Here is an 18,763-nt window from a genome sequence, read left to right as displayed (position 1 = left end):
CCGCAAATATTGTGCTTGTGAGCTGGCTTTTTGGCACCTCCTTACTGACTTGCGAAAAAGCCAACCTTACATAGGCCATGCGGAATTGTACAATAATTCTGGCGTATCTTAGCTGAGTGGAACGCTATCTCAGTAAAACTTGTAAGCCGAGAAGTTCCTCTTAGTATCTTGGTTTGAGTGAGTAATCATGTTTATTGCCTTTTTACTTCCCGTAAGACCATACCAACGTTTTTAGATTAGGTTCCATACCAACCACTAGCATTCCTAACCTATTTTTAAAGATTGCAGGCACCAGACAAACACCTTGTATTTACATTGAAATCGGTTGGGGAACCCACATTTATTCGCAGCAATGTATACCTACTTTTGGTTCCGCTACTTCGTCATCTTCATTTAATCTTATTTTTGAATTTTTTTAAACCATTTCTGTTTCAAGCGTTAGTACATAAGCACCCAAATGTGTCAAGTCCTGAATGCTCAAATCCTCTCTTTTTGTAGCTAAGATTTTAAGCGCTCTACGCACACTAAAATGAAGATATTGGTAATTGAAAATATTGGATTCGGTTCGCAGCCATCTTCAGCTATTCGAATTCGACTCGAAGTCCTAGCTTTGATATTACCAAACCTTTATTCTTTCATTGCCTGTGTCATAATGTTCATGCAACACTGATGGTTACTTCAACCGGATGGCGTGGTTGTATACTGCATTCGCTCTCGACAGTTTGTTAAAAACACTTCTATGGAGGCTGAAGCAGTACTTGCTTATTTTTTATTCATTTTTTTCTGTGCCGATTTAATGACCGCAAAAAATTGCTCCGGCTTGCACTGCTTACGTTATGATTTGTTCTTCAGTTAAGTTGCCTAATGTTTAAGCCTCTCCATTTTATTAGTTGGAGTTGATACTATTTAGTACATTCGCTGAATTTATCAGTTGTTTTCTTAGGATGCTTACCTCCGCCATCTATTTAGTTTTTTTATGAGGTGCCTCCTTTACCTCTTTGCCTTTTTTTCCACCGGCTTAGGTTCTTGTATGTACCCTTTTCTGGCTAACTGTTTTGTTCAGTTGAAAGTACCACCATTTTTTTTTGTTGGGTTTATTATTGCTTTCTCTGCTTCTACGTGCTCTGTTTGCGAACAGTCCCCAAAACTCCATGAAATTGCCGTTTTTTTTTTTAATTACATTCGTTGCCAGGTTCTAGGCATAACTGTTTCGCAAAAGTAGAAGCACCCGGCGTTAGCAATTGTTGCTCGTTTCGTAAACCTTTCAACGCAAGGGAAGAGTGAAGGCGTACCGAACTTCTCGAAACGCTCGAGAACGCGGAAGCTCCAGTGGAGGCTCATGGCCGGGAAGATGCACGTCATGAGCTTGTGCTGGCGCTGAATGTAGTAGTAGCCCTGGCCTCCGGCGTGCTCGAACATCACGAAGGGCATCACGCAGCTGGACGTCCAGTACAGCATGGCCCCGGCCACCGCGTATTGCGCTGTGTGAACAGGCATGTTCAACGACTGACCACTCCCCTGTAGTCATCTTCATATCGCTAAAGCCGGTATTCCCTGGCGAGGCACGCATGCAAGCAACCATGAGAGTGCGCCATCACTGTTTCCTTCGGGCTCCGCGGGATGGCGGTACTTGTCAGTGCTAAGCAAACGTTTTGTGTCAGACGTTCCAAACTGTCCCCCACCGAACGCTAAGTAATGGCTCGACTTCAATGTAAGCGCCATTAATAACATCTCTGTTGACACCACCATTGAGGATCGGGTTGAAACAAAGCAGGCGACAACACCGTTTTTTTTTTCTTTGGCGTGCAGGCGCAGTGGCACAAGGCGCGACATGTCCGTGGCCGTTTCTAGTGTTGCCAAGCGAAAACTTTGACAGCTAACTTTTTAATGAATACCACGTATACGTGCGGCGGACGCAATGGCCAAGTCTCGCACAGGCGTGCGTTCACTGAAAAAACCACTGTAAGCGATGTATCGCCTCTGCATGTTTCTCTTTCAATTAGTAATGATATAACTCTTCGCCGCTGTTATAAAAGATTGCCCGTCTGAATATTCAAGTAGTTTAATATAAAATTGGGGTAAATATAAAACAGCATACTCGAAGTTCTGTTCCACATAGCCGTCTGTTGGCACTTCCTTATTTTTCTGACTTGCTTTAGTACCGCTTAAAAGCTGGGCTACCAAGTAGCGCAAAAAACAAAATACCTGTCTTGACGGGAAAAACGACACACACAGATAATCTGCACATTTTTTAAACAAAGATCCCCCCGTCCCCCGCCTACTTCCCTTCCCACAAAATTGCGAATTTAGGGTCATCATCATCATCATCACTATGACCAATTTATCCCTGCAAACTTCTTGATCTCATCTGCCCATCTAACTTTCTGCCGCCCCCTGCAACGCTTGCCTTCTCTAGGGATCCACTCTGTTACCCTTAATGACCAACGATTATCTTGCCTTCGCATTACATGCCCTGCCCACGTCCATTTCTTCTTATTGTTCCCTGACACACTCCGCTCTCTTCTTGTCCCTTAATGTTACACTTATTTTCCACTCCATTGCCCTCTGAGTCGTTCTCAATTTAAGTTGAACCCTCTTAGTGAGCCTCCAAGTTTCTGCCCCGTAGGTGAGTATCGGTAAGATGCAGCTACATGTCATACACTTTCTTCTTCAGGGACAATGGTAGGCTGCTATTCATTATCTGAGAATGTCTGCCATATGCGTACACCCCATTCTGATCCTTTTAATTATCTCTGCCTCATGGTTGGGATCCGGGGTCACAACTTGGCCTAAGTAGATATATTCACTTACCACTTCCACTACCTCGCCCCCTATCTCAAACTGCTGTGCTGTCCCGAGGTTATTGATCATTACTTTGGTGTTCTGCATAATATTTTCAGGCCCACGGTTCTACTCTGTTCGTCCAGTGCGGAAAACATGCTTTGCAATTTGTCCCCTGAGTTACTTAGCAGGCAACGTCATCAGCAAATGTGAGGTTACCGAGGTATTCTTCATTAACCCTTACTCCCACCTGTTTCCAATCCAATGTTCTGAATATTTCTTGTAAGCATGCTGTGAATAACATTGGGGAGATTGTGTCTCCTTGTCTGACACCCTTCCTTATAGGTATTTTACTGCTCTGCTTATGGAGGATGATGGTAGCTGTGGACCCATTGTAGATATTCTCTAGTATTTTTACATAATGCTCATCTACCCCCTGGTTCCGTAATGCCTTAATTACTGCTAGGGTTTCGACCGAGTCAAATGCTTTCTCATAATCTATGAATTTAGGGTATAAAGATAACAAATTGAACGGCCAATGCAAGCACAGCGTTTCAAACATATGAAAAGTGCTATTGCATGCATTGCTCACGCTTTTGTGCGGGAGGCGTCTTATCCGGAGTCAACACGCATTCGCTTCCCTTATTTCCAGGTATAACGTAAAGCATACATGGTGCGATTTATTTTTCCGCCTGTCAGGCAACTGAGGGATCTTTTACGCCATTTTGAATGGCGCGCTTGCAAAACGAAGACGTACGAGAGATCGTGAGGCCCATAACTGGTTGGTCGAAAGCCGTTGTCGCTATTTATGCCGGTGCATATTTTGATTTGTGAGATGCCCGCGGACTATTCCCAATTCGGGCTTCCCCACCACTACCGTGATCGCATACTAGCTGCCGTCACTTCTGTCCCGTTGCACGTTAGTCCAAATAGTAGCTCTGTGTTATACCCGTGCCACAGGTACATGAAAAATGACATTAAGTGTTTAATGGCTTAAGTTTTCATGCCATTGATTCGCTGCTACACGCAAAAATGTTATACCATTCGCACATTAAGTGTTTAATGCCTTAAGTTTTCATGCTATTAATTCGCTGCTACACGCAAAGATGTTATACCATTCGCTCTAATGTCATTCTTGGCTTGAAGAGTACCACACAGCTCATTCGCCTTCACGAACGCGATAAATCTGCCTACTCTTGAACGCGATGAGCACCAAATGAAAACAACGAAACTCTTAGCACCACAGTGTTCACGCAGAAACGTAGCTGAACTTCAAAAAAAGACGAGTTTTTGTGCACTCTTGGTGGCGAAGTTTTGAAGAAGACGAAGTTCACTAAAACAGCGGCAAAAGGCAAAACATCGTGTTACTCGCCGTGTTAAATTTTTTGGATTTGGCTACCGCTGGCCGCTGACAGCAGCTGCTAAACCCACTCTTAAAAACGGCTCGCACCATTGTTTAGAAAACACTCTTTTTTTTCACAAAATCATTTTTAACACTTACCATTTTTAACAACTTTCCTCCGCTTTAAATAATTCCAAAATATGAGTGCATTTTATTTTTGGTAATAAAGGCTTTTAGAGTATGGGCACTCTTTTCTCTCATTGTTATGTGCCGCCAGGATTTTCATTGGTCGGTCGGCACCACGTGATATTTATTTACATATAGGCACAGCCATTTTGTTTCTGGGCTCCTCTCCTCTCTCTCTCTTTCTCTCTGCAGCGCGGACGCGAGAGCGTCCGGTCGCACTGGGCCCGTCACAACCGGCGGCGGTTTTATTAGGAGAGATGGCAACACTTCAAGCCAGAAACAAAATGGCCCCAAGACGCTTCCGGGTGCACGAAGTGGCAGTACTCTTAAGCGTAGCCTATTTAGTGACGCTACAGCATACTATGTGAAGCATTGTAATTTTAGAACTCGGGAATGCGCGCCATAAGCGATATTGTTGGTGCGTATGTTTTGTGCGGTAACACATGCTCACGGCTGGCGAAGAACATGGAGAGCGTGATGCCGTGCATGAGACAGGACGAGTGGAAGCACATGAGGATACAGAAGACGAGCAGCGGGTCAGAGAACTGGATGAAGGCACGGCCCTCGTCGTTGCGCTTGACGCACATGATGAGCAGCATCAGCGTCACGATCACCAGGTGCATGAAGAACGAGCTCAGGTAGTGGCTCAACCAGTACACCCAGTCGTTCACGCCCACCAGCCGCAGCATCTCCTTCGAGCCTGCACGAACAGCATTCATTGGTACCGTATTTACTCGCATAATGATCGCACTCGCGTAATGATCGCACCCCTGCAGTTTGCCGTCAAAGTTCGGCTTTTTTTTTATTTCCCGCGCAATAAAAGTTTATTCCTCCTCCTCCTCCTCCGCGCAATTAATGAACGCACCATGAAATAGCCGCAACAAATGTCGCATTTGCACCAAGTTTAGTTGATGATGGTCGTGCGTACGTCTCTTTCCTTCCATTTCAAACAGGACATGGCTACGTTATTGCGACAGACTCGCCGATATTAGCGATAAAGGCTAGCATGCGTTCAGTATTGATGCGGAAGAAACTCTCACTAAATGAACCTAATATACTCACACAAGACAAGGAAAAAAACGCACTCAGGTTTCTGCGTCGGCAACCATGCTTGTTTTCATGTCCCGCACTGTGGCAGTGGCAGCCACTATTGGTCGAACTGTTGTCACCTCGCCGCAAACTCGTTCCGGCACGTTTCGTAATTCGCGATAACACTGCACTTCACGTCACCTTGCAAAGCAACTGGCGGCGGTGCGCGGAGATTTTATTGTTTTTGTTTATTATTTTTTTTATGTTCATGAGGCCTATCGTAAAAATTATGACCCACAATTTGCTTGCATTTTGTGTGCTCAGACATGTTTCGCGAAAAATTTACCCAGCGTAATGAACGCACCCCTAAGTTCGCATTGGATTTTTTTTTTTTGAAAAAAAAGCGCGATAATTACGCGAGTAACTACGGTATGTATTGTAGTTGCCCCTTTGTCATTGCGTCAAGTGAAAGCGGCAAAATGTGGCTCTAAACCGAATTTACATCATTGGACTGTATTTATACAAGTTAAATTCATAAGAAGCAGAAAGCAGGGTACTCTTCACAGAGAATTTGTAGTAAAGGCTTTGAAGGGACCCTGCAATACCTTCGATAAGCGCTTTCCTTCGCGTCTGGAACCACTGCGAAAGCTATAGTTATCGCCAGCACGGAGCGGCACTGCGTGATTTGCTCGTCGCAGCAGATACGCCTTCCGTTTATGCTTTGTTTTTTTGGGGCTTTATTTTTATAGTTGCTATCGAATGCGTTCATTACTGCAACTGAAGGAAAACCGGCCAAGAGCAGCTACATGGCCTTAATGACGTAATTCGTGCGGTTTAAGAGCTCCAATCCCGGGAAAGAGAGAAAAAAATTTTTTAGTGAGTTTTCATGTTATCTTATGGGCATAGAGCAGTAATTTTTGGCTGAGGTGCTTCGTATTAGGGAGTATAGTAATCGCTAGCCAATTTTTTGATGTACGAAGCATAACGAGCGCTTAGCGTGTGTTATAAGAAAATTTATGCCTAAATGAATGAGGCAAGAACTTTAGGAAAATTTCAAGTGGGAATTCTGGGATAAAAAGGCTGCAGCTGCTGTTCTACAAAGCGAGCCCCTTTGAAGCCGGCTTTATTACTACTCCCTTGCATTGCGGGAAGACAATTTTTAGTCACCATAAAAGCTGCCTGATAAAGTAGAGGAAAAAAAGTTTTGGCGTTTTTGCAGCCAACCCTTTCCATAGGGACGATTTCCCGTGCAAGCCGGGTCAACTTCCCAAGCGTTGTAGTACACAAGGGCCGAGCGCCAGGCCTGGGAGTCCCTTGTACCTATTTTACCGGTAGGTGCAGGGCGCCACCAAGGCACACGAATGCACGTGGTGCCTTCCACAGCCACGGTGGACACTCAACTCGCTAACCGCCTGTGGTAGGACATGCCGCCAGACTCTTTCACTCCCGGCAATCGTTCAACGCGGCATGATGGCCGGGAGCCCCGCCAGTTGGACAAGTGTCAGGGGCCCCTCACTCGGGTAAACGCAGCTTTCCAGACGTGGATTCCCTTTTCAAGGGTCCGCACTCGACCAGGGACGCCTGTACCCATTAAAGAAACCTGTGGGTGCCCGGCGGTACGCGAATTTGAACCTGGTACTTCCCGCATACGGAGCGAGCGCTGTATCTCTGAGTCATCGCTGCCAGAAAAGCTCTAGTGCCTTTTGTCAAATACTTACACTAATGTTCACCACTATTGATAAGCGATTTCCTCAAAAGAATTATCAGGTGCAATACATGAAAAGATGTAATTATACGCTTCTATATGTAAACAGGAAGGCACAAAGGACATGTATCAAATGCCTACGTAAAACCGCATGTATCCTGTGTATCCTTATGAATTTTATACAGCTGGCCCCTTTAGAGTCGCATCCACATTTGTACACAAACGAGTTGCTAGCAAGCCATCTCGCGGGCAATATAACAAATCTGATGCTAATTATGAGTCCAAGAGCATTTACTAAATACCTCCAGAAGACTTATGTAAGCCTATGGTTTCGCTTTACAGAAACCCCTTATAAAAGCGACTTTATTACTGTACGCAAGTTCAGTGGTGGGAAGAGAGATTTTAGGGGCAATATAAAGACTTTCATATTAAAGTCTGATGGACCTGGAATTTTTTATTAACACCAGTTTCACACGCGGGAAAGTGAGACACATCAAGTGTTACAGACGGGCAAACGAATCCCTGATGTCACGTTGCGGAATGACGTATTAGTTCCGGAACGGGAAGAACGTCCCCCGAATGAGTGCGCGCATGCGCATCGGGTCTCGGTACCCGCCGCTGCTACCGTAGCGTACGCTAGCCACTATGCTAGAACGCCTCTTATGTTTACTTTGTGCATCTTGCTCAACGTGAAGATAAGCGTGAAAACATTACGACATTCATCATCATCATCAAAACCACCACCACCACCAGCCTATCTACGCCCACTGCAGGGCAAAGGCCTCTCCCATTAATCTCCAATTGATCCAGTCCTGTGCTAACTGCGACCAATTTATCCCCGCAGACTTCTTGATCTCATCTGCCCATCTAACTTTCTGCCGTCCCCTGCAACGCTTGCCTTCTCTGGGGATCCACTCTGTTACCCTTAATGACCAACGGTTATCTTGCCTTCGCATTACATGCCGTGCCCACGTCCATTTCTTCTTCTTAATTTCTACTAATATGTCCTTAACACGCGTTTGTTCCCTGACCCACTCCGCTCTCTTCTTGTCCTTTAATGTTACACCTATGATCTTCCGCTCCATCGCCCGCTGAGTCGTTCTCAATTTAAGTTGAATTCTTTCAGTGAGCATCCAAGTTTCTGCCCCGTAGGTGAGTACCGATAAGATGCAGGTGCTATACAGTTTCTTCTTCAGGGACAATGGTAGGCTGCCATTCATTATCTGAGAATGTCTGCCGTATGCACGCCACCCCGTTATTATCCTTCTAATTGTCTCTTCCTCATTGTTGGGATCCGGGGTCACAACTTGGCCTAAGTAGATATATTCGCTTACCACTTCCACGCCTCGCCACATATCTACAACCGCTGTGCTGTCCCGAGGTTATTGATCATTACTTTAGTTTTATGCAATTATCCCTAAGCGAATGTCGTAATAATGTTACACGACATTCGCTCAGGGATAATTACCATGACAGCGTACGCTCACCCGAGGACCTCTCGTCGGTGATCCTGGCGACGAGGACGGAGAATGGGATAAGCATGCCGATGCAGAACCTGGTGAGCACGAGCGCGTAGTTCTTCGTGTCGTGGTATTCGATGTAGCTCGGGAATGGGAAGCGCCTCAGCCGCACGCCCTTCTCGAGTCGGTGCGGGTATTTGTAGCGCTGCGCCTGCAGCTGCAAGTGCGTCTGCTGCAGGACGGCCATGACGGGAAGCAGCGTGTGCATCTCGGGAAAGCGCTCCTCGGCCACGGGGCCCTCGGGCTGCCCGATCAGCCGCTGCCAGTAGTTGCCCTGCGCATGCGCGCGCCTCAGCTTCACTCCCGCTGCTTTCACTCCCCTGAGAACTTCAGGTACGCTAACGAAACCCCTAGATTATACTGTAATGGAGGGCTCACAGGGTCATGTAGTGCCAACAAATAAGATACATGGTACCGTCACTCAGGCATGCAAGTGAGCAACGGCGGCCATTTTGGTGTTTATCAGTGTTGCCAGATTGCTGCTTCTGCGGCCTCACTGCTAACTTTGACGAGGTCATTTGTACACAACACTGCCGAAGACGCAGCAACACGGCATCTTCGGACACGCTTCTGCAGCTGAAGTGCTGCGAAGCGCGTTATCTTCCTTGGCGTCGGAACGATGCCAGTAGTGCGCAGCCGCAGAGCGAGGAGGACAAGCCGAGGCTATCACAGTTGATCGACAGGAAACGCATAAACAACAAAATGGCCGCACCCATGAGCTGTCGCACTGTAGGCAAATGCCAATAGATACGAACTGACCTATGATCACCGTGGCGGCACGGAACAATACGGGAAAAGAGTGCCGATACTCTGTAGCCTTATCTAGTGGCACTAGGGCCATGAAGACAAAGACTGGTTTGTCCCGATAACGACAATGCCAGTTTTACGGCGCAATTAAAAAAAATTATACAGATATTAGGGAAAGCAGCGATTTCACCGTGACACGTCCCATAATCTTGCTTCTGCTATTTGCAGCGACCGACCAGAGACACCGCCAAGAAACGTGATTGGACGATTGTTGTAGGACCTCCAGTTCCATTTTGTCCGATCACTCGGATCCGAACCTGCGCGTTAACACGCTGGTAACTGTTTTGAGCGCTGGCACACGTTACGGTCCTCCTGCACGTAATACGACACTAAAGTTAATTTCTAAATTTTTCTATATTTCTTACGTTTTTTTTTTCGATAACCCAGTCGAAAATGACAACAAAAATTTCTGTAGTTTGGCGTATTTTCGCACGTCGTACTGTTGTCTTGTATTCTTGTCGTGTCATGATCCTGAGGTCCTGTCGTGTGTCGTATTCCTGTCCTGATTTCGATGTTCCGTCGTGCCGAATTCCTGTCGTGTCGTGATCCTGATGTTCCATCAGTACTTGCACATGGTTTGGATGTTATTGCCCATTGTGAAGAGTATAGAGTAAGTGGCAGTTCTGTTGTGACTACAGGAATGTTTGTCGTTGAGGAAATTGACTTTGCCGTTAGGACAGAAATGTGTGTCGTAACGACAGAGGGCTTTGCCACAACAACAGGAGTTCTATTGTCACAACAAAGGTTTTGTCCTACGACAGCAATTCTTGTTAGGTTTTTGCGGTATTCCTGTTGTGATTTTAGACTCAGAAACACACGTTTTTAGTGCCTGGACTGGAGCTGAGTGAAGTGCCAAAGGCTAGTTTTTTTTTTAATGAAGCTTGTGTTTTGTCTTCGCAGCCCCTGTAAAGCAACGCAAGGTTATGCTGCTGTTTATTGTTGTTTTCGTCGCCAAGGAGACGAACACTTGCATCGTCCTCCAGCAGTTATGCCGACTCACTTGGGTTCTCTACACTTCTTCCTGCGTTACACTAGCTAATTTTTCGCAGTACCATTTCGTAACTCACTTTGTATTTACGCTATCCGCTTTGAAAAGGTGTCGCCTGATGCGTCCCTTCATCTTCCTTAACGAGGACTTGTGACACCAAATGACCCGCCGCGGTGGCTAAGGCGTTGGTGGCTAAGGCGTTGTGCTGCTGAGTCGAAGGACGCCGGTTCGATTTCCGGCCGCGGCCGCCGTTTTTATGATGGAGTCGAAAAGCGAAAACATCGGTGTGTTCGAGATTTGGGCTCACATTAAAGATCCCAGGTGGTCAAAATCAATCCGGAGACCTCCACCATGGCGCGCCTCATCTTCCCTTTTGCAGCGTCGGCGCGTTAAACGGGAAAATCAACGTGACAGTGAATGAAAGAATTATTTAGCGGGTATATTTTCTCTGAGAATGAAGTCAGTTTCGTTTTTGGTTGTACCATGTCCATTTCCTATTCTTTCGTCAGTAGAAGAACGTTTTCATTAACCTCAGGTTTCTCTCTGCAAATCTCACCAGTGTATCTCCTCGATTATTGCCATTGCCTATTCCGAGGTTTCCCACTGACCTTTCTCCTATTTGCTTCTTACTGACCTTTGCGTCAAAGTTTCCCATCACAATCGTGAACTGCGTTGTAGCCTTCTTCCTTGCATATTCGACGTCCTCGTAGAAGCTACATACGGCTTCACTATTAGAGCTGATTGTTGGTGCATGAGCCTGTACTGCATCGCTTGTTTAGCTTGATCACAACAGCCGAAAAACTCCACGATTCCTGCTATTTCTCTGGGGGTTAAAAATCCAACCCCGTGTTCTTTCTTCCCTTGGGGTCCACTGTAGCATAGATATGCCCGCTAGTGAGCTCCATGAACCCTTCTGCTGTCCTAACTTCGCTTAACCCTATAATATGCCACGAGAGTACCTCTAGTAGTACAGCTCAGGGCCGTACCCAGAGGGGGGGTTTGGGGGTTCGAATCCCTCCCGAAATCTTTTCCAGGCAGCACGTAAACAATACTTACTGTTGCTTTCAAGTGACAATACAAAAGAGCGAACGGCAACGTCAGATATCAGCCGTTTCGTGTCAAGTCGATCGTGATGTGTACCGCGCAAGTATTTTCGGCACCTGCTTCTGCGGATCACTGCTGGGAAAGCTTCAAGTCACACCCTTGAAAGGGGTGTCTTGATGGCCAACTTGTCCTGGGCGCCACCTTCGCTAAATTGCGTGCCAAGGCTTCTCTGATTGGCTTTGAACCCCTTCCAAGGAGATGGAAAGCCGATGAAAACAGGCATTCAGAACGATGCCGACAAGGGCCAAGGAGCTTGGTCGAGTCCCCGGTGCAACCGTGCTCTGGGCACTTTGTTACGCGGTCTTCAACATCACAAAAAATAGAAGGAAAGCAGCAGAGGCAAATGCTAGCCGTTATTAATTATTTCTCGGCAGAGAAGGTTTTGTCGGCCTTTCAGCTAAAGTCAAGTGGGCGGTACGGGGCATTTATATTAGGCCTAAAACAGAGGTAAGCAACATCTGGTGTCACTTAATCCCAATATTTCCTTCACCGCTTATTCTTCCGCGAACACACAGTTACGACACTTTAGCGAGATCCGCTGCTTATCGCTTTTTGGTTTTTGTTGTAGCCTGACATTGCAATTAAGCTTCAAAGCTTTGTTGTCAGCGAATCACGTGGATTGTACTTTTCCCGAGCCTCCACTAAAAAAAAAAAAAAAGGCCGCGCTCACAATAAAAAGTTCGGTATCACGCCGATCTGCTTCCTGGACGTCGTTATCGCCCGGTCACCCTTGGTCGCCGCCCGGTGTAGACGGAACCGCAGTTTTTCTGCCTCGAGCAGTTTGCCGCGTACGCGATGTTGTATGACGTCATAAGACATCCTACAACATTGCGACGTCATAAGGCGTCAGAGGCATTTGTATGACGTCATATGCATTTGTAATCCTAAGCAGGGTGTCCTTCCTTTCAAATGCGCAATGTGCATTACATGTGTGGACAAACTCGAGGCTAACTAATTCGACCGATTTATCAACTGGAGGTTGAGAAGAGGTCGAGTATTAGTTGAAGAACAGTAGCGGGGTCCTGCAGCGCGAGCTCGCAAAGCGTAGCTCAACTACAGCAATGTCGAGACTGGTACGAGCTCAAACTCAGGTTATGGTTGCTGCTATGAGCTCAGACTTGAATTTGAGGTGACGTTGATGTAGGTCATAGCCTATCAGTGCGCACACTTTTTCGAACGGGCGTGTGCCAAGAAATTAATACGAACGAGCGCATTCTTCCTAACAAGGCTGTGGGCTGTTACTCCATCCCTGAAAATGATGAAAATATTGCAGCGTGCTCTCAAGTTGGCCTTAACAATTATCAATCGCCTTATCCGTACGAACTAACTTTCGAGGGAAAACATTGAAAGGAAGGTATAAGAAGGGCGTACAGGTGACGACAGAAAGTCATTTCCGTGGTTTGATTTTCCCTCTACGTGCCGCAAAAGCTGGCATAACGGACAAGGTTTCGTTTCTAAAAAAAAAAAAAAAAAAACCTTCGGAGAGAGGCTGAATTCAGCCGAGGAGCAACTTTTTACGAAACCCAGTCCGTTACAGGTCGCTTTGCAGCACGAAGAGAGCATAACTGAATATTGAGAGGGATAGTTCTTCGTTCGTTTGATTCTGGCGCTCAACGTGTCAGCCTGTGGAATTGATGCAGTAGATGCACGCCTTTGATCATAGGGGGCAGAAGGCGTCCGTTATAGCTGCAGTTCCTTTGTATAGATCCCGCATAGCCAGGTGTTAGCATGTTTCTGGCTGCATTATCGCTGTGTTTCTACTACGCACGAATTGTTAAACGTTAAAAGATACGAGGCGGTGTAAAAGAAAAAGCAATGATCCCAACAAAACATGAGAACTAGCAGTGCGCGATCTGATGCTCTTTGTGCGTGCCGTCTTAAAAATTCTAAGCTCTGATGTCTCAACTTAGTGATAATGAAAGGTATCATGCTAGGAAAGAAGTAATTTGTGTAACAGTACAGCGAGGACAAGAATTAATGGGAAACGAGAGACTGAAATTTTATTTTTAATTCATTGGCCTGCCTTGCCTAAAACAGTCATGCAGGTGTATAATTTAAAGAAGATCCCCATTAGTTGGACAGATTTCAAATCTTGCAAGAAGGTATGGCAACAGATGTAATTACAATTAGGTGATTAATTTTGGACCTTTATGGTATTTTGATTAAAAGTTAAAAGCGAGTTATGATTTTCAAAGGTACATTATTACGAGCTAAAGCTAAAAGTTCTTGATGTGGGCACAAAAGCGTCATCATCCATTTCCCTTTCTATCATTTTCTTCCCTCGGTTAATATGACTAATGGGCTTGGCCAATAGCTTTTGTTAGGTTTAAGGTTAGAGTTAACGTTTGGTTTCCCCGACGTCAAGCTTAACGACACAAGAAACCCAAACTCGTATTGTACGCCAAGCTGGTACTTGTTACCAGTATTAACTCTTATTTCAGTGATCTGGCATTTCGCTTACCTCGATACTCCGCTTATTTTGAACCTTCCAGCGGATTTTACGGCAGAGTTAACGAGGGATTACCGTACATGGTACCGGCTGACGACACAATACCTTAAATCGATACGTTACGCCTATCGCCCGTCACGCACGTATGGGCATGAGCCCCGGCGGAAGAAAAGTGCCTTAACGTCAGAACTTGCAGCAGTAATTGCACGTCTTGAATTCGAAATGCGCAAATGATTTTGGAGAACTCAAGGGCAGTTTCTAGCTCACGTTTTACAGCTGAAAGGTTTCACGCTCCTGCTTCCCACGTTGAAAAAAAAAATGTATCGATTACAGTGTGATTACGTGTGATCTACATACCACGAAGGAAAGCTTGACACCCGCCTCAATGCAGCCGTACGGCGACAAAGCAAAGCTGTACAGCTTTCTCAGAAACATCGCAGTTAAAGAAAAATTCGTCCTGGCCCAGGACGAATTTTCGTCTTCGATTTGTCCTGCACCAGGACTAATGTTGGACGAAAATTCTTCCTGGACCAGGACGAATTTTTTTTTTTTTTCAACTGCGATGTTTCTGAGAAAGCTGTACAGCTTTGCTTTCTAGCAGTACGGCTGCATTGAGGCGGGTGTCAAACTTTCCTTCGTAGAAACTTACTCCACCTTGGTGATTTTCCCTAAACATGGTCGATTATCTACTTATCACACTCTCTCACAACTAAACGCAGAGTGGCCACGCAAAATTTTGATACGTTCGCAGGTCCGGGCTTTCAGCGGACTGCGCCGGCACACGCAAAGGAACGACGATTTGTTCCGCTTCGCGCAGCAATAGAACTATCGGTGCCGACGACACGCCACGGAAAGTGCATCAACTTTTGCAACAGCGGAAATCAACGCGTAGTGCCCCCAATCGTCCCTATGTTACCACAATGCGGTATTTGCACACCTTTATTGTTTCAACTGAAGCGGACGCTTGACGTGGATCGGGGTGTTCGCCGGAATGTACCAATATGTGGCTCCTCTAAATACCCCGGAGCCGTGAGGCGAAAACAGACTGTCAAACGGGCGGGGCGTCTTGTTTGGCTCCAGGATATACATATAGTAAAACCCGATTATAACTAACCCGGATAGAGGGAATTATGCCATATATCGGACAAAAAAAAATCAGTTACGAAAATACACGCGAAACATATTTCTTATAACGATGTTCACAACTGATATATCGAACTCGGCGCGCCTAGAATTCCCGCCAAAATGCATGGTCTCGGAGCGGCGATCGAGATGTTGATTGTCTGCGATGTAGATGTTGAGCCTCCCATGGAGCGACGCGACTCCCGGCACTTTCCGTAACTGTTCCCGACGCGCCTGACTGACGTTTAAACATTAAGCCACCCCAGTCAGCGATTCCGGACCAAGATAGGAGCATCGGCGAACTGTGGGAAGAGCCCGCCAACGTTCCCGATGTTTTGCTGAAAGGAGTGCTCTTCGAGGATTGCCTGAGTGTCGACGACGACGTTGCCCTCACTGTGAGCTCCTCGGACGCCGACACCGTCACCGATTTTATGGCTGCTGGCACTGCAGGAAGCACCGAAAAGGCGTAGGATGTCGCGAGTGGAAGCCGTCCGATGCTTAACAAAGCGCTTTCGGCAGTCAATGTGCTCCACCAATAATATTTCGATACTGAAGGACACGGACTGCAACTGATGCAAATTATGTCTCATGTAGAGACTGTTGTGCTAGCTGACGCCACCAAAACAAAAGTAAAAAGAACAATCACCGCTTTTTGGGAAGTAGGTAGTTACAGCGGAAAGTAGCGTTATTGCTTGCAATAAATAGATAGTTTTGTGTATGGTAATTGCATACTTTATTATGTTCGTTTCTTAATGCGGGGATGGCAGGAGGAGGGAGGGGGGAATCCGGAGGGGGGGGGGGGGGGGGGGGGGCGTCCCGGGTACTGCGGACTCGTAACAAACAACTCGTTATTGGCGGGTTCGGCTATTTCGAACTATTGGATATATCGAACTAATCGTGGCGCATATTGCAGTTCGCTATATCCGGGTTTGACTGTACTACTTATCAAAAGGATAAGCCTTGACGGTAGTCAGCGATTTTTATAATAATATAAACCAAAGGGCAGTCTTCCGCTGCAATCGCGCCGTCGTGGATGCTGCCATAGCCGCTAGCCCCGTTCCTCTTTTACTTGGCCTGGCTAGCCCCATGGCTTCCTTTGTTTTGAAGCCAAAATCACCCAAAAAAGTGGTAAAATTTGTTTGTTCGCATTGCATGAAGCTTCTAAAAATCCCTGAGAATACTTGTGAAGCTACAATTTTCTTATAATTAAGCAACCTTCAATGTTTTTACGCAACCACAGGTAACTAACTATTCAGTCTGTTTGAGCCATGGCCCATGACACAGACAAGTGGCGCATTTCTAGCCTGCATATGACCGAACGCTCGCTGAAGTGCCAGATCTCCCTCTAGTGTGCATTAGTACGAAACTCTACGGCGCCAGTGGCTCGTCATCCGCAACGGTCATGAGCGTGAGCGGCCCACCTGCACGTCGAACGGGAGGCGCCCGGCGTGGAGGACGACGTGTAGGCTGACGGGCTTGCTCGCGGTGTCATTGGCGGCGATGCCCCGGTAGTGGAGCGCCACGGACGCCACGGGACCCGAGACATTGGCGGATTCTCCAGCGGCCTTGAGAAGCTGCTGCTCGCTGTGCAGGCCAACCACGTCGCTCACGTTCAGGGCCCTGAACGCCGTGGTCGTGAGAACGCGCACGTAGTCGTTGGGAGGGTAGTAGTACACCTGCGGGCGCCGGCGCAAGCCCGCTCTTATTCCCACAGTACTGGAAAAGCTCACGGTAGTTGAATGTGAGCTGTTCTAGCGGGTAAATTCCGCTGCTGCTTTTGTGGTGAAGCGCGACAATGACTCGGCTCTTTAGGGGCGTCAAAACAGAAAGTGCAGGGGGAGCGACGGCTCCCCCTAATGTACAAATGGGGGAGCAGAGCTCCCCCAGTCATAGGGCACTTCTAGACTTCCGCGGAAGCCCCGTCAAAGAAGAAGAGCTCGCTGACTAATACCCCTGTCACACGGGCACTTTCGATCGCGATTGAGTCGATCCGGATCGAGTTCAATCCGGATCGAGAGCTGCTACACGGTCACTTTCAATCGCGATCGAGCTCGATCCCGCTCGAACTCAATCCTCGTTTCCCAAGCGCGATCGAAGCTTTCGAGCGCGATCGGGGCAGCCGTCGGTAACCTCGTCCTCACTCAGCCAATTTTTAGAAAGAACAAGCTTCATGTAACTCCACTACTTTTGTCAAATAAGTTTGTAAATATGCCCGCGAAAACTTTTGTTAAATTTACTTATTTCAAAAACTCAAATTCGGATACTCTCAAAACCACTGCGTACCGCCCTTGGAAACGAACCTGGCGTCCATGGCGTTCTCTATGTTTGTGCATGCGACCTGACCGCACCGGCATCATACCGGCACTGTGCAGTTGAGGAGCTATGGCTTCAGGCGGCAATGGTTCAAATGCGAACAAAAAACGCAAGCTTTCATCAGCGCGCAACGTGTGGACCACAACGCCACGTCCGTCCTCATAGACTGTTGGGAAGACCGCCTGGATGACCTGCGGGGGCAAAAGCGCAACGCCGGTGTTTACGCCGACATTACGGAGGCGCTACGCAAGCTGGGGATTAAGCGGACGGTTGCGGAAGTCCGCTACAAGATCAAAAACCTCTCGAACATGTACAGGTGAGTACAGTATTTTTTTGCGCTAGTACATCACTAATCACTGAGCACTTAGCATGCGATAACCGTTTGAGAAGACGTGGTTGCATTATACCCAGCTGTCACTACAGCGGGTACGCATTTCCTCTGGAAACTGAAACACTGGTTTTGCGAGTTTCTTATCTCGTTTTCCCGAATAACTCCAAAACGATGGCTCCTGTATTTTCTTGGGCACTCACGTGGCAGTGCTGCCATGGATCACAAATGATGGAAGCTTAAAAATATAAATGATGCATTCTATATAAATTATGCATTCCATTTTAAAAGTGTTGATGGCTTACAAACAGTACTTTTGCTTATTGTTGCTTTTCACCTTTTGCAGATACTGCGTTAAAGGCTTGACAACTGGGTCCGGACCGTCAGATTGGCCACATCTTGAAAGGGTCCGCGAGCTCTTTGGAGCGCAGCCTTCCAATGACCCAACTGTGGTGCAGGAGTCTCAGTGCATTGTGGATGAGGTATGTGCTTTGCAATTTAACATAAAAAATTCGCCTAACCAATTTTTCAGCACAGACTGAAGCATCATAATGGCAAGTCCAATTTTGGGAGACAGGCTGACCAAATGTTAGCTTTCGAGCATAGAAGTTGGTGTTGTAAACCTTCGAAGCTGGTTGTGTCATTTTTGTCGAAATCTTTCATGGCCTCCTGCAGTGCCCATCAGCACAAAAATAAAGAAAGCTGTTTGGAGACGGCTCGGATTGTATCTTACCTGGAGCCCCGCCACACGTTACCACAGTGGGAGACCCTTGTTAGTCTTGAGAAGGGAATGTGATTTCAGTACGAACAGGCATGACGTTAGCGAAGACCAGCACTAGTACTGCCTTCTACATTTTTCGGCGCCATTTGTGCAGACTTTATTAATATAACCAAGTTATTTCGTTCCTGTCCAGCCCTATTTGTCTCACCGTGGATAATTATACCTATTCTATGTTGAGGTGGGTATATGTTTTGTAAAGAGAGGGCAAGGGGGTAGGTGGCCTTTGTAAGTTTAATGATGGCAATTTTTTACACACACAGATCATCGATGAAATGATACATGGCACGAGTGACAGCACATCAAACAGT

General features: G+C 46.7%; 1 protein-coding gene across 1 annotated transcript in view; it reads right to left on the bottom strand.

Moving 5' to 3' along the window:
• Positions 1-18,763, bottom strand: part of LOC144175239 (phospholipid-transporting ATPase ABCA3-like) — an 81,249-nt gene that overhangs the window by 42,513 nt on the left and 19,973 nt on the right. Inside the window, exons 3-6 of the mRNA XM_077704340.1 lie at positions 16,455-16,709; positions 8,531-8,837; positions 4,761-5,009; positions 1,293-1,481 (exon numbers count right to left, since the gene is read on the bottom strand). Coding sequence (XP_077560466.1) covers positions 1,293-1,481; positions 4,761-5,009; positions 8,531-8,837; positions 16,455-16,709 — 1,000 coding nt within the window. The remainder of the gene's footprint in view (positions 1-1,292; positions 1,482-4,760; positions 5,010-8,530; positions 8,838-16,454; positions 16,710-18,763) is intronic.

This window comes from Haemaphysalis longicornis, unplaced genomic scaffold (assembly GCF_048455015.1).
Source record: "Haemaphysalis longicornis isolate Haplotype H1 unplaced genomic scaffold, Haemaphysalis longicornis Haplotype H1 scaffold_3, whole genome shotgun sequence".
Classification (NCBI taxonomy): Eukaryota; Metazoa; Arthropoda; class Arachnida; order Ixodida; family Ixodidae; genus Haemaphysalis; species Haemaphysalis longicornis.
The sequence above is the reverse complement of the archived record's forward strand: the minus strand, read 5'-3'. Positions and strand labels throughout refer to the sequence as shown.